Source organism: Oncorhynchus kisutch, linkage group LG16 (genome assembly GCF_002021735.2).
Source record: "Oncorhynchus kisutch isolate 150728-3 linkage group LG16, Okis_V2, whole genome shotgun sequence".
In the NCBI taxonomy this organism is placed as follows: domain Eukaryota; kingdom Metazoa; phylum Chordata; class Actinopteri; order Salmoniformes; family Salmonidae; genus Oncorhynchus; species Oncorhynchus kisutch.
In genome coordinates, this window is record NC_034189.2 from 48,407,352 (window position 1) to 48,423,472 (window position 16,121).

At 45.0% G+C, this 16,121-nt stretch overlaps 1 protein-coding gene across 2 annotated transcripts in view; it reads left to right on the forward strand.

Moving 5' to 3' along the window:
- The window catches only part of LOC109879662 (probable ubiquitin carboxyl-terminal hydrolase FAF-X), a 28,457-nt gene that overhangs the window by 8,771 nt on the left and 3,565 nt on the right, over positions 1-16,121 (forward strand). For both annotated transcript variants that reach the window (XM_031792731.1, XM_031792732.1), the window contains exons 16-39: positions 69-309; positions 485-634; positions 718-838; positions 1,011-1,141; positions 1,247-1,525; positions 3,064-3,189; positions 3,299-3,457; positions 3,591-3,757; positions 4,038-4,146; positions 4,373-4,519; positions 4,659-4,805; positions 4,933-5,140; positions 5,733-5,953; positions 7,238-7,434; positions 7,583-7,756; positions 8,618-8,759; positions 8,900-9,103; positions 9,278-9,724; positions 9,867-10,135; positions 10,282-10,507; positions 13,139-13,268; positions 13,362-13,547; positions 14,220-14,440; positions 14,521-14,766. In XM_031792731.1, the coding sequence (XP_031648591.1) occupies positions 69-309; positions 485-634; positions 718-838; positions 1,011-1,141; positions 1,247-1,525; positions 3,064-3,189; positions 3,299-3,457; positions 3,591-3,757; positions 4,038-4,146; positions 4,373-4,519; positions 4,659-4,805; positions 4,933-5,140; positions 5,733-5,953; positions 7,238-7,434; positions 7,583-7,756; positions 8,618-8,759; positions 8,900-9,103; positions 9,278-9,724; positions 9,867-10,135; positions 10,282-10,507; positions 13,139-13,268; positions 13,362-13,547; positions 14,220-14,440; positions 14,521-14,766 (4,648 nt within the window). The remainder of the gene's footprint in view (positions 1-68; positions 310-484; positions 635-717; positions 839-1,010; positions 1,142-1,246; positions 1,526-3,063; positions 3,190-3,298; positions 3,458-3,590; positions 3,758-4,037; positions 4,147-4,372; positions 4,520-4,658; positions 4,806-4,932; positions 5,141-5,732; positions 5,954-7,237; positions 7,435-7,582; positions 7,757-8,617; positions 8,760-8,899; positions 9,104-9,277; positions 9,725-9,866; positions 10,136-10,281; positions 10,508-13,138; positions 13,269-13,361; positions 13,548-14,219; positions 14,441-14,520; positions 14,767-16,121) is intronic.

Here is a 16,121-nt window from a genome sequence, read left to right on the forward strand (position 1 = left end):
CAGAGTCTCAGCGCCAATATTTTGACTGACCAATCCCTCTCTTTCTTTCTCCCCTTTCTTTCTCTCAGGGCGTTCCGGGGGAAGCACATCACGTTGATCGTGCGTTTCCCTAACCAGGGTCGTCAGGTGGATGACCTGGACATCTGGTCTCACACCAATGACACCATCGGCTCGGTGCGCCGCGGCATCCTCACACGCATCAAGGCCAACGCCACGCACACCAAGATAGAGCTCTTCATTGGCGGGGAGGTTGTCGACCCAGCGGATGACAGGAAGCTGATTGGACAGCTCAACCTCAAGGACAAAGCAGTGAGCTAGTAATTTCGTAATCAATGGCCCATGCACTGGTTTTGAATTAGGGCTTAGTTCCGATGTGTTTAAATACAATTTTACTCCCTCCTGGAATCACTAATCTACTGGGATTAGATGATGAAAGCACAGTGTATCTGTTAGCGTTTGGTTCAAATCGGTATTTTGTGTGTAGTTGATCACAGCCAAGCTGACCCAGGTGAGTGCCACCGTGCCCTCCAGTCCTGACAGCTCCTCAGACTCCTCCACCGGCTCACCCAGTAACCATGGCAACCACTTCAGCGAAGGGCCCAACCCAGAGGTGGAGGGCTGCCTGCCTGGAGTGGTAAGAAACACACACACACCTTTCCTCACGTGAGAAATGTCAAATGTGTCATCTTCTCCTGAGTAACGTCTTGCTCTCTGTAGATCATGTCTCTCCACCTGCGCTACATCTCGTTCCTGTGGCAGGTAGCAGACCTGGGCTGTACCCTCAACATGCCTCTGCTGCGAGATGGAGCCAGGCTCCTCATGAAGCTTATGCCTCCAGGTACACTGTCTTTCTCTCTCACGCTCTCATTCTTTCTCATTATAGCTTGCTGTCCTTCTGTGGCCCCAAAACAGCATCTCTCATCCTTCCTCTGCGTCTCTCTCTCTCTCTCTCATTGTGGTTTGAAATGATTCGTCCTGACTGACTGATGTTCTGGTTGAGCTGTGTGTAGACAACGGTACCATGGAGAACCTGCGCGCTATCTGTCTGGATCATGCCAAGCTGGGAGAGAACAGCCTGAGCCCCACACTGGACTCCCGCTTCTTTGGCCCCTCGCCCTCACAAGTCCTCTACCTCACTGAGGTTGGTAACACACACCACTGTGTGTGTGGTGGTTTACGTGATTGATTCATTACCCCTTACACTCTTCACATCCTCCTGCCACGTTTGATTGGATTGATTCCCCAGGTGGTGTATGCATTGCTGATGCCGGCCAGCGGCACCCTCGGCGAGGACGCCAGCGACTTCCAGTACAACTTCCTGAAGAGCGGCGGCCTCCCACTCGTACTGAGTATGCTCACCAGGAACAACTTCCTGCCGTCGGCCGACATGGAGACGCGGCGGGGGGCGTACCTCAATGCCCTGAAGATCGCCAAGCTGCTGCTGACCGCCGTGGGGTTCGGACACGTCAAAGCTGTGGCCGAGGCCTGCCAGCCCGTAGTGGAGGGGACCAGCCCTGCATCGCCGGTAAATAACGCTTTTGTATTGCCGTTATATTACCTCTGTAAATACGGGGAAAACCTTGTATTACTACAGCTTAGACGAGTGCAGAACAATGAGGGTAGCAGAACTAGAGGTCGACCGATTAATCGGAATGGCCGATTAATTAGGGCCGATTTCAAGTTTTCATAACAATCGGAAATCGGTATTTTTGAGCGCCGATTTTGCTAATTTACATTTTTATACATTTAATTTAATTAAACTTTTTAAACTAGGCAAGTCAGTTAACCCACCGTTCCTAGGAATGTGTTCTTAACTGCCTTGTTCAGGGGCAGAACGACAGATTTTCACCTTGTCAGCTCGGGGATCCAATCTTGCAACCTTACAGTTAACTAGTCCAACGCTCTAACCACCTGCCTCTCATTGCACTCCACGAGGAGCCTGCCTGTTACACGAATGCAGTAAAAGCCAAGGTAAGTTGCAAGCTAGCATTAAACTTATCTTATAAAAAACAATCAATCAATCATAATGACTAGTTATAACTACACATGGTTGATGATATTACTAGTTTATCTAGCGTGTCCTGCGTTGCATATAATCGATGCAACGCTGGGGGATGATTTAACAAAAGCGCATTTGCGAAAAAAGCAATCGTTGGACGACTGTACCTAACCATAAACAGTGGGTTAACTGCCTGTTCAGGGGCAGAACGACAGATTTTGTACCTTTGTCAGCTCGGGGATTTGAACTTGCAACCTTTCAGTTACTAGTCCAATGCCCTAACCACTAGGCTACCCTGCCGCAACAGTTTGGGTAGCCTGGCTCATTGCGAACTAATTTGCCAGAATTTTACGTAATTATGACATAACATTGAAGGTTGTGCAATGTAACAAGAATATTTAGACTTAAGGATGCCACCCGTTAGATAAAATACCGAACGGTTCCGTATTTCATTGAAATAATAAACGTTTTGTTTTCGAAATGATAGTTTCCGGATTCGACCATATTAATGACCAAAGGCTCGTATTTCTGTGTGTTATGTTATTATAAAGTCTATAATTTGATAGAGCAGTCTGACTGAGCGATGGTAGGCAGCAGCAGGCTCGTAAGCATTCATTCAAACAGCACTTTCGTGCGTTTTGCCAGCAGCTCTTCGCAAGCACAGCGCTGTTTATGACTTCAAGCCTATCAGCCTAATGGCTGGTGTAACTGATATGAAATGGCTAGCTAGTTAGCGGGGTAGTTATTACACTTTGTTTTTGCATTATTTAAACCAAATTGAACATGTTTCAGTATTTATTTGAGGCTAAATAGATTTTTATTGATGTATTATATTAAGTTAAAATAAGTGTTCATTCAGTATTGTTGTAAAAAAAAAAGTCATTAATCGGTATCTGCTTTTTTTGTTCCTCCAATAATCGGTCGACCTCTAAGCAGGACCCTTGTTACCAGACCCTGAATGGACAGACCATGATCACCTCAACGTACCTTCATTGTGTATTTGAATGCGCTTGAATATGACTGGTGTTCTCAATCCACTGTCTTTTGATTTTGTTCCTCTCCAGATCAACCAGGCGACCCACGACCAGGCCCTGGTCCTCCAGAGTGCTCTACAGAATATCCCGAACCCCGCCTCGGAGTGCATGCTCCGCAACGTGGCCATACGACTGGCCCAACAGATATCTGACGAGGTGAGACGGCGCGTTTATTGAGACGAGTGTTTACACATGCGTTCAACCGGTTAACAACGGCAAGTCAAAAAGAGTTAGACCGTAAACGTCTGTTCACTTATTTTGGCAGTCTCTGCCCCCGAACGCCCAGAACTTCTTCCAAGCATCCAAGTACATCCCAGACCTCTGTGTTATCCGGGCGGTGCAGAAGATCGTGTGGGCTTCAGGCTGTGGCACGGTACAGCTGGTCTTCAGCTCTAATGAAGAGATCAGTCAGATCTATGAGAAGGTAAAACCCTTTCTAAACTGAGATGATGTGTGCTTGATTCTTAAGGTGTGTATTGCAGACTTCTAGGGGTTTGTATGGAGAGTTTCTGTGTCTTCTATAAACTCACAGCGGTCTGTGTTCATCACCTCTACAGACGAACGCGGGTAAGGAGCCGGACGGGGAGGATGAGATGGTGTGCTGTGAGGCACTGGAGATCATGACCCTGTGTTTTGCCCTGCTGCCCACCGCTCTGGACACTCTCAGTAAGGAGAAGGCCTGGCAGACTTACATCATAGACCTGCTACTGCACTGCCACAGCAAGTATGTCTGCATCTGGCTGTTAATCTATGTCTGTGTTGTGGATCTGTTCATTCAGGGCATTTCCTGGACACAGACTAATCCTGGACTGAAAAGCATTTTCAATTGATTCTCCATTGAGTTTAGTATAGGACTAGGCTTAATCTGTGTCGGGAAAACCTCCTCTTGGTGTTCAAACTTAATCTCAAAAAAACAAGCCGATATAAAAATGTCATCAGACTATGTTAAAAGCATCTTTTTGACAGAGAAATCAACCTGTTGTCATCTTCCTGTCTGTCTCCAGGTCAGTTCGTCAGATGGCTCAGGAACAGTTCTTCCTCATGGCCACTAGGTGCTGTATGGGACACAGACCCCTCCTCTTCTTCATCACCCTCCTCTTCACCGTCTTAGGGGTGCGTATCCTTCCATCTCCCATCTCTTCCCTCTCCCCTACTGACACAATAGTCATTCTTCAGCTCTGGGTAGAAGTTGCCCTTAAGGACAGACCTCGGATCAGTTTACCATCTCTCAATCCCAGCCTTCATAATTAGAAGAGGAAATGTAACTCACTGAAACTCTTCACCCCACTCCATTGGGACCCCTTGTTGTTGTAACACGTATCCTTCCTCTCTCCTCCAGAGCACGGCAAAGGAGAGGGCGAAGCACGCAGGGGACTACTTTACGCTGCTGAGGCACCTGCTGAACTACGCCTACAACAGCAACATCAACCTGCCCAACGCTGAGGCGCTGCTCAACAATGAGATCGACTGGCTCAAGAAGATCAGGGTATTGGACAAGAAGTCTTTTCATTATTAGGAAATGAAATGCAGTTTAATATGGTGTAGTTTAGAGAAGGCCTAAGATGGGCTTTCATATCTCTCAGAAATATTACCGCTAAATGGCAGTTTGGTGTTTTTATCGTTAGGATGAGGTGAAGCGGACAGGAGAGACGGGGGTGGAGGAGACCATTCTAGAAGGTCACTTGGGGGTCACCAAGGAGCTGCTGGCCTTCCAGACACCAGAGAAGAAGTACTACATTGGCTGTGAGAAGGGCGGGGCCAACCTCATAAAGGTGGGTCATTGTGTTGTTTATGAAATCTAATATGGTTGCCAAATAGTTCACTCAATATAGTCACAGGACAAGCCACCATAAGATGATGCTTTGTCCATTCTGTTAATTCACCTCACTCTTTCTCCAGGAGTTGATAGATGACTTCATCTTCCCGGCATCTAACGTGTACCTGCAGTACGTGAAGAGTGGAGAGTTCCCCACGGAGCAGGCCATTCCTGTCTGTAGCAGCCCCGCCTCCATCAACGCCGGCTTCGAGTTGTTGGTTGCTCTGCCGGTCGGCTGTGTCCGGAACCTCAAGCAGATCGTTGATACACTCACAGATATGTACTACCTAGGTACACCGACTATACACTCACAGATATGTACTACCTAGGTACAAAAACTATACACTCACAGATATGTACTACCTAGGCACACCAACTATACACTCACAGATATGTACTACCTAGGTACACCAACTATACACTCACAGATATGAACTACCTAGGCACAACAACTATACACTCAAATATGTAATACCTAGGTACAACAACTATACACTCACAGATATGTACTACCTAGGTACAACAACTATACACTCACAGATATGTACTACCTAGGTACAACAACTATACACTCACAGATATGTACTACCTAGGTACACCAACTATACACTCAGATATGTACTACCTAGGTACACCAACTATACACTCACAGATATGTACTACCTAGGGACACCAACTATACACTCACAGATATGTACTACATAGTTACTTAATCTGAAATTCCCAATTATTATTTATCTCACACATTCCTCTCTATACTGGTAAATTGTACCTCTCCCCAATGAATTATAAATGTTTTTCTGATATTTATTGTTGTGTTGATCATATATGTGGAATGGATAAACGTTGAACAACTCCCTCTCCTTCTCTCCCTGTCTCTCAGGTTGTGAGGCTCTGACCGAGTGGGAATACCTCCCCCCAGTGGGGCCACGGCCCACCAAAGGCTTTGTGGGGCTGAAGAACGCGGGGGCCACCTGCTACATGAACTCGGTCATCCAGCAGCTCTACATGATCCCGCCCATCCGTAACGGTGTCCTGGCCGTGGAGGGCACCGGCACCGACGTGGACGATGAACTGTCCGGGGACGAGAAGCAGGAGAACGAGGTGACTGGACTGACTGGGAATCAATCAAAACTGTATTCACTCTTCAGATTTAATAATTGCAAAATGACTCCCTTAATCTTGATTCTAGCCAACCCGGATCCGGGATCGTGAATACAGCCTCAAGCTCATTACCATAACGCAACGTTAACTATTCATGAAAATCGCAAATGAAATGAAATTAATATGCTAGCTCTCAAGCTTAGCCTTTTGTTAACAACACTGTCATTTCAGATTTTCAAAATATGCTTCTCAATCATAGCAAAACAAGCATTTGTGTAACAGCTAGCGTAGCATTTAGCGTTTTCATTTTCTGTTTTTTCACAAAAACCAGAAAAGCATTCAAATAAATCATTTACCTTTGAAGAACTTCGGATGTTTTCAATGAGGAAACTCTCAGTTAGATAGCAAATGCTCAGGTTTTTCCTGAAAGATTATTTGTTTAGGAGAAATCGCTCCGTTTGGTGCGTCACGTTTGGCTACCAAAAAACCCCGAAAAATCTGTCATCAAAACGTCAAACTTTTTTCCAAATTAACTCCATAATATCGACTGAAACATGGTAAACGTTGTTTAGAATCAATCCTCAAGGTGTTTTTCACATATCTCTTCATGATATATCGTTCGTTGAAAGCCTCCTCTCTCCTCTCAATCACTGGATGACTGCGTGCAGCTTGTAGATTACGCACCAATTTAGACAAAGGACACCGGGCGGACCCCTGGTAAATGTAGTCTCTTATGGCCAATCTTCCAATGATATGCCTACAAATACGTCACAATGCTGCAGACACCTTGGAGAAACGATAGAAAGGGCAGGCTCATTCCCGGCGTATTCACAGCCATATAAGGAGACAATGGAAAACAGAGCCTCAAAAATTCTGCCCATTTCCTGGTTTAAGTTTCATCTTGGTTTCGCCTGTAGCATGAGTTCTGTGGCACTCACAGATAATATCTTTGCAGTTTTGGAAACGTTCGAGTGTTTTCTTTCCAAAGCTGCCAATTATATGCATAGTCGAGCATCTTTTCGTGACAAAATATTGCGCTTAAAACAGGCAGGTTTTTTTATCCATAAATTAAAAGAGCGCCCCCTATATCCAAGAAGTTAAAGCTACAATCTGAGATGCTTTTTATGGCAGCCCCAACCCTTGGTATAGAACTAAGGGACTAGGGAAATGAAATCCCTCTGAAGTTCATATTACAGAGTGTTTACGGATGTTGTGTAGAAGAACCAAGATGTACAATTTGAACTTAAATAATCTATCCGGTGTATTGTTACTTTCCCTCCTCAGACTAATGCAGACGGAACGGCGCGGGACGAGGTGTTCGCCTACCAACACCAGTTTGACGACAAGCCCTCGCTGAGTAAGTCTGAGGACAGGAAGGAGTACAACATTGGGGTGCTACGCCACCTACAGGTCATCTTTGGTCACCTGGCCTCCTCCCGACTGCAGTACTACGTACCCCGAGGCTTCTGGAAACAGTTCAGGTGAGCTAACGATAGCAGGCTGAGGTAAAACAATGAAATGTCAAGGAATGTAGTGGTATACAGATTACAAACTGTTTATTTTGAAACCAATTTCACACAAACGGTCTTGGAAGACTAAGAGCTATCTCTATTGATCTCTCTCCTGTAGGTTATGGGGTGAGCCGGTGAATCTGCGAGAGCAGCACGATGCCCTGGAGTTCTTCAACTCTTTAGTGGACAGTCTGGATGAGGCTCTGAAGGCCATGGGCCACTCCTCCATGCTCAGCAAGGTGCTTGGAGGTTCCTTTGCCGACCAGAAAATCTGCCGTGACTGCCCACACAGGTGAGTGATTTTCATCCACTTACTAACAATGGTGGAACCGAATGAACGACCACTCATCCTCCAGATTTTTATTATGCGAATATTCTAAAACCTGTATCAAGAAAATATGTGCATTTTCCCACCAGTGTGGTATTTCCACCAAATTGACTTAAAAATATAAACAATTTGTGCGTGATGACATAGTGCACACAAAATGTACTTTTTCGCATAACTTTTTCGCATAACTGAAGTGCAATGTGTTTCTATTGGATTTTCCACTCAACCAATAGTTTTGTCACAAAAACTGTTGTTAAGTAGACAATGTGCCTACTCTGGTCTTAACGTGTGCGCTCTAGCTAACAGCTCTGAGTCAGTGTGGGTCGGCTAGTCTACATGACATTATTCTGGATTTTTTTTATTTGTCCAACAGCAGTCATGTATTTATCGTCTTGTCACCAGAATAAGACTCATGATATTTATTGGAAAGGAGCGTCAAGCTCTTCACCTTTAATCTGTAGCCTAATAAACAGCATGGTTTCCTGAACCGTAGTGGGAGGACCCACACCGTGTCATCGCATGACTCCAAGTCTACTTCCATATGATGATTATTATATAAATGTTTGTGCAAAAAAAAAAGTGTTTTCACCGCCATTTCTCGCATAATACATTTTTAACAAACGAACAAATTATCAGTGTTGCCTTTTATAAAATTCTACTGAAACTAGCTGTCGTGATCATAAAAAAAGCGTGTATATTTAAGGTATGACTACTCTCAGAAATGTGGATGGAAATGTGGTTAGTGACACAAAATGGCACCACAGTTCTCAGTTATCACAGGCCTGAAATATAATAAGTGAAACTGTTTGACCATCTTGTTCCCAGGTATGAGTGTGAAGAGTCATTCACCACGTTGAACGTGGACATCAGGAACCACCAGAACCTGCTGGACTCTATGGAGCAGTACGTCAAAGGAGACTTGCTGGAGGGAGCCAACGCATACCACTGTGAGAAGTGTAACAAGAAGGTACCTCACTCTTCTCCTGTCCTTCATCATTCCTGTTGAGTACTCAGTCCTTTGTTTTCATTCCATTGCAAAATAGCAGTGTCAATATGGATAGATACTTTAGGATGACATTTCTTACTGTTTTGTTTTATCCACTACAGGTGGACACAGTGAAGCGTCTGCTGATCAAGAAGCTTCCTCCAGTGCTGGCCATCCAGCTGAAAAGGTTTGACTACGACTGGGAGAGGGAGTGTGCCATCAAGTTCAACGACTACTTTGAGTTCCCCAGGGAGCTGGACATGGAGCCCTACACTGTGGCCGGGGTGGCAAAGCTGGAGGGAGATGACGGCAACCCGGAGAGCCAGGTAGATAACTTTTATATCAAATGTTATTTGTGTATTAGAGCTCTATAAATGTTTCACAAAGTTCTAAACAGAAACCATGAAAGAGTAAACAGAAGCAGCATTGGCAAGGAAACTCATCATTAGTCCAAACATTGTCTGTAGTCAGTCACTCCTCCCTCCTTCTTTCCCTCTCAGATGATCATGCAGAACGAACCATCGGAACCCGACCCACCAGGCTGCAGTTCTAAGTACCTCCTGGTGGGGGTGCTGGTGCACTCAGGCCAGGCCAGCGGCGGCCACTACTACTCCTATATCAGCCAGCGAGACGGTGGCACCGGCGGTAGCGCCGACAGCGGGCAGAAGGAGCGCTGGTACAAGTTTGACGACGGTGACGTGACGGAGTGCAAGATGGACGACGACGAGGAGATGAAGAGCCAGTGCTTCGGGGGGGAGTACATGGGAGAGGTGTTTGACCACATGATGAAGAAGATGTCCTACAGGAGGCAGAAGAGATGGTGGAACGCCTACATCCTGTTCTATGAGAGGATGGACGCGGCAGGGGGAGGGGCCGCAGTGGAGGCAGACGGAGAGCTGGCCAGGTGCATCTCAGAGCTGACTGTGTCTCCCACTACACCACGACAGGTGGGGATCAGGACTGTGTGTGTGTGTGTGTGTGTGTGTGTGTGATAAAGTGCAGAGGCGAGAACCTGTGGGCGTGAATGAGTCTGTTTGTGTGTATAATGACGTAATGCTCATAACCGTACTAATGAATTCCCCCTCCCAGGTGATGATGCCGGGGGCCATTGAATGCAGTGTGAGGAAGCAGAACGTCCAGTTCATGCACAGCCGCATGCAGTACAGCTTGGAGTACTTCCAGTTCGTCAAGAAGCTGCTGACCTGCAACAGCGTCTACCTCAACCCTCCCCCGGGTCAGGACCACCTGCTGCCAGAGGCAGAGGAGATAGCCATGATCAGCATCCAGCTAGCAGCTAGGTTCCTCTTCAGCACTGGGTTTCACACCAAGAAAGTAGTCCGGGGGCCCGCCGGTGACTGGTGAGTGGGTTGTCTGTGAGAGGGAGAAAGTGTGTGTTTTCTTTATATTGTAAGACAGCCTTGTAACTCTCTTTCCCTTGTCGCTCTCCTTTTCCCTCTTTCTGTCTACTCTCCTCCCTCCCCCACCTTCTCTCCCTCTCTCTCAGGTATGATGCCCTGTGCATCCTGCTGCGCCACAGTAAGAACGTCCGCTGCTGGTTTGCCCACAACGTTCTGTTTGCGTACCCCACGCGCTTCTCTGAGTACCTGCTGGAGTGTCCCAGTGCCGAGGTCCGGGGGGCCTTCGCCAAACTCATCGTCTTCATCGCCCACTTCTCCCTGGCGGACGGGCCATGCCCCGCCCCCGCCAGCTCCCCTGACGGGTCCACACAGGTACGGAGGGAGTAAAGGGGGAGTGAGAAATGGAGGGAAAGAGTAGAGAAGGTGTGTGTGGTGTGATGTAATACTAATTACCATACTTGGTATTCACATCTCAAAAAATATAAATGAACTTACCACAATCAATTTCAATAGAAAGTTAGCAAAAAATAAGATTCTGCAACCATGTAGAGGTAAATACTTGTCTATTTATGGAAAAATCGCATTGATTAACTCTTTGGTCCTATCACAGCTTACTTATTTACTAATGGCACTGCCTACTCCAGATGACTCGTTTTTAAAAATCATATGAGCAAATAATATTTCGTTTTTATTTGGAATGCTAAGCCAGACAAAATTAAACGTACCTATTTATATAATGAATATCACTTTGGAGGGCTAAAATTATTTAAATATTAACACTTTAAACCTCTCACTAAAAGCTTCACTTATGTATAAGTTATACTTAAACCCAAAATGGTTCTCCAGTAGATTAAGGCTCATCCTTTGTTAAAAAATGTATACAGATGACAAATTTTCATATTTTATGAATTGAAAATGTTATTTTGTTTAAAGTATTGCCCTTTGTTAAACAAGCCATTAGAGGTCGACCGATTAATCGGAATGGCCAATTAATTGGGGCCGATTTCAAGTTTTCATAACAATCGGAAATCGGTATTTTTGGGCGCCGATTTGCCAATGTTAAAAAAAAAAAAAGTTTGTTAGTTTTATTTAACTAGGCAAGTCAGTTAAGAACACGTTCTTATTTTCAATGACGGCCTAGGAACGGTGGTTTAACGGCCTCGTTCAGGGGCAGAACGACAGATTTTCACCTTGTCAGCTCGGGGGATCCAATCTTGCAACCTTACAGTTAACCAGTCCAACGCAATAACGACCTGCCTCTCTCTCGTTGCACTCCACAAGGAGACTTGCCTGTTACGCGAATGCAGTAATCCAAGATAAGTTGCTAGCTAGCATTACATTTATCTTGTAAAAAAACAATCAATCATAATCACTAGTTAACTACACATGATTGATGATATTACTAGATATTATCTAGCGTGTCCTGCATTGCATATAATCTGACTGAGTATACAAGCATATGTATCTGACTGAGCGGTGGTAGGCAGAAGCAGGCGCGTAAACATTCATTCAAACAGCACTTTCGTGCGTTTTGCCAGCAGCTCTTCGTTGTGTGTCAAGCATTGCGCTGTTTATGACTTCAAGCCTATCAACTCCGAGATAAGGCTGGTGTAACCGAAGTGAAATGGCTAGCTAGTTAACGCGGGCTATTAGCATTTCAAACGTCACTCGCTCTGAGCCTTCTAGTAGTTGTTCCCCTTGCTCTGCATGGGTAACGCTGCTTCGAGGGTGGCTGTTGTGTTGCTGGTTCGAACCCAGGGAGGAGCGAGGAGAGGGATGGAAACTATACTGTTACACTGGCAATACTAAAGTGCCTATAAGAACATCTAATAGTCAAAGGTTAATGAAATACAAATGGTATAGAGGGAAATAGCCCTATAAGTGCTATAATAACTACAACCTAAAACTTCTTACCTGGGAATATTGAAAACTCATGTTAAAAGGAACTACCAGCTTTCATATGTTCTGAGCAAGGAACTGAAACGTTAGCTTTCTTACATAGCACATATTGCACTTTTACTTTCTTCTCCAACACTTCGTTTTTGCATTATTTAAACCAAATTGAACATGTTTCATTATTTATTTGAGGCTAAATTGATTTTATTGATGTATTATATTAAGTTAAAATAAGTGTTCATTCAGTATTGATCGGTATCGGCTTTTTTGGTCCTCCAATAATCGGTATCGGCGTTGAAAAATCATAATCGTTCGACCTCTAAGCCATACAAAGCTGGTTACAATTTCAGTTTTATCTTCCCAGAAAAGATAGAACAAATGTTATGGTTAAACAAATAAATAATAATCTTTATGGAAAAAATTCAATGTTTAAAAATTCTGTTATATTTATTAATGATATTATGATTAGAAACAGAACACTTATTGTTTTTACATTTAAATGTATATAAAATTCTTGCCACCATCAGAATGCTATATATATATATATATGGGGCATACAACAATCTCAGCTCTGTAGATTTTGCTGCGAAGAGATCATTTTTTCTGGTATTGCCCCAATGTAGCTTGTTTCTGGTCACAGGTTCACGGAATGGTTAAAAAATCATAACGTGCAATTAAAATTAACCTTACAAATAGCAGCGTTTGGCGATTTGGAAAGCTGTAGTCACTAAATAATATAATACTCATGGGAAAGGTTTTCATCTTTAGCTCACAATCTGTGGATACTATACGTTTTAGAAAGGTTAAAAAACGTATGTAAAACAGCACAATTCAAAAATATATGGCATATGGAAACCAAACGAGGATGGTCTAGGGTGATAGGTGGGATGGGCTGAGAGTGGCTGAGGGGCGGGATTAAAGAGTTTATGGTTGGTAATGTATTGTTATGTGACTGCTTTATATAAAAGTCCCATGGATGCTAAGTGTATGTACATATATGTAGCAGAAAAGCTGTAAAAATAAATAAATAAATATATATATTTGTCCGACAGGGGGTGCATGGGTAAAATTTAAAAATGACCTGTAATCTTTGACCACCTGCATCAGGGCTGTGATAACCTGAGTCTGAGTGATCACCTGTTGAGGGCAGTGTTGAACCTGCTTAGGAGAGAGGTGTCAGAGCACGGCCGACACCTGCAGCAGTTCTTCAACCTCTTCGTCATGTACGCCAACCTGGGTAAGACTACGTGCGTGTGCAGGAGAAACGCTGTTGGTTTGTTTCTTGCTGGAATAAAACATGGTTTCTCTTCCTCCCTCCCTCTCCCCCCAGGTCTGGCAGAGAAGACCCAGTTGTTGAAGCTGAGTGTCCCTGCTACCTTCATGCTGGTGGCTCTAGACGAGGGGCCTGGCCCTCCCATAAAGTACCAGTATGCAGAACTGACCAAGCTCTACGCTGTGGTCTCCCAGCTACTGCGCTGCTGTGACGTCTCCACACGCATGCAGTCGTCCATCAATGGTATGTTTCACTCTCTCTGTTACCGCCTTGTGGTTGCTGTCTCTTCTGCTCTTCTTTCTTTCTCTCTCGTTCTCTCTATCTCTGTGTTTCATTCATTCTCTAATGGTTCCAATCTCTCTCTCGGGTTCACTGTCTGTCATTCTCTCTCTCGGGTTCACTGTCTGTCATTCTCTCTCTCGGGTTCACTGTCTGTCATTCTCTCTCTCGGGTTCACTGTCTGTCATTCTCTCTCTCGGGTTCACTGTCTGTCATTCTCTCTCTCGGGTTCACTGTCTGTCATTCTCTCTCTCTGGGGTTCACTGTCTGTCATTCTCTCTCTCTGGGGTTCACTGTCTGTCATTCTCTCTCTCTGGGGTTCACTGTCTGTCATTCTCTCTCTCTGGGGTTCACTGTCTGTCATTCTCTCTCTCTGGGGTTCACTGTCTGTCATTCTCTCTCTCTGGGGTTCACTGTCTGTCATTCTCTCTCTCTGGGGTTCACTGTCTGTCATTCTCTCTCTCTGGGGTTCACTGTCTGTCATTCTCTCTCTCTGGGGTTCACTGTCTGTCATTCTCTCTCTCTGGGGTTCACTGTCTGTCATTCTCTCTCTCTCCTGTTTCTTTACTCTTATTTGCGTTCTTAGAATAAAGCGAAGTGTCCAAATAGATATAAATGTATCTCACTGTCCTCTAGGTAACCCGTCCCTGGCCAACCCGTATGGAGACGCCAACCTGACCACCCCCATCATGCCCCTGCAACAGCTGGTGTCAGAGATCCTCTTCGTTAGGACCAGCTATGTGAAGAAGATCATCGAGGACTGCAGCAACTCTGAGGAGACGGTCAAGCTGCTGCGCTTCAGCTGCTGGGAAAACCCCCAGTTCTCCTCTACCGTGCTGTCTGAGCTGCTCTGGCAGGTAAGGGGTTAACACGGATGACTCTCTCTCACACACAGCGTTTTTGTTTCCCTCACCCGTCTACCTGTCTCGACCCCTAGGTGGCGTACTCTTACACGTATGAGCTGAGGCCTTACCTGGACCTGCTGCTGCAGATACTGCTGATAGAGGACTCCTGGCAGACCCACAGGATCCACAACGTGCTGAAGGGTATACCAGACGACAGGGACGGCCTGTTTGACACCATTCAGCGCTCTAAGAACCACTACCAGAAACGGGCCTACCAGTGTATCAAGTGCATGGTGGCTCTGTTCAGCAACTGTACTGTGGCCTACCAGATACTACAGGTAAACATGACAATAGTAGACTAGATATGGTAGTCACCTCTCGCTCCTCTCTGCCTACCAGATCAGTCATTTTAGAATGGTGTTTCAAGTATGTACAGTATGTTTGTGTTTATTTATTTTATTATTTTTATTTGACCTTTATTTAACCAGGTAGGCAAGTTGAGAACAAGTTCTCATTTACAATTGCGACCTGGCCAAGATAAAGCAAAGCAGTTCGACAGATAAAACGACACAGAGTTACACATGGAGTAAAAACAAACATACAGTCAATAATGCAGTATAAACAAGTCTATATACAATGTGAGGTGAGAAGGGAGGTAAAGGCAAAAAAGGCCATGATGGCAAAGTAAATACAATATAGCAAGTAAAATACTGGAATGGTAGTTTTGCAATGGAAGAATGTGCAAAGTAGAAATAAAAAATAATGGGGTGCAAAGGAGCAAAATAAATAAATAAATAAAAATTAAATACAGTTGGGAAAGAGGTAGTTGTTTGGGCTAAATTATAGGTGGGCTATGTACAGGTGCAGTAATCTGTGAGCTGCTCTGACAGTTGGTGCTTAAAGCTAGTGAGGGAGATAAGTGTTTCCAGTTTCAGAGATTTTTGTAGTTCGTTCCAGTCATTGGCAGCAGAGAACTGGAAGGAGAGGCGGCCAAAGAAAGAATTGGTTTTGGGGGTGACTAGAGAGATATACCTGCTGGAGCGTGTGCTACAGGTGGGAGATGCTATGGTGACCAGCGAGCTGAGATAAGGGGGGACTTTACCTAGCAGGGTCTTGTAGATGACATGGAGCCAGTGGGTTTGGCGACGAGTATGAAGCGAGGGCCAGCCAACGAGAGCGTACAGGTCGCAGTGGTGGGTAGTATATGGGGCTGTGGTGACAAAACGGATTGCACTGTGATAGACTGCATCCAATTTGTTGAGTAGGGTATTGGAGGCTATTTTGTAAATGACATCGCCAAAGTCGAGGATTGGTAGGATGGTCAGTTTTACAAGGGTATGTTTGGCAGCATGAGTGAAGGATGCTTTGTTGCGAAATAGGAAGCCAATTCTAGATTTAACTTTGGATTGGAGATGTTTGATATGGGTCTGGAAGGAGAGTTTACAGTCTAACCAGACACCTAAGTATTTGTAGTTGTCCACGTATTCTAAGTCAGAGCCGTCCAGAGTAGTGATGTTGGACAGGCGGGTAGGTGCAGGTAGCGATCGGTTGAAGAGCATGCATTTAGTTTTACTTGTATTTAAGAGCAATTGGAGGCCACGGAAGGAGAGTTGTATGGCATTGAAGCTTGCCTGGAGGGTTGTTAACACAGTGTCCAAAGAAGGGCCGGAAGTATACAGAATGGTGTCGTCTG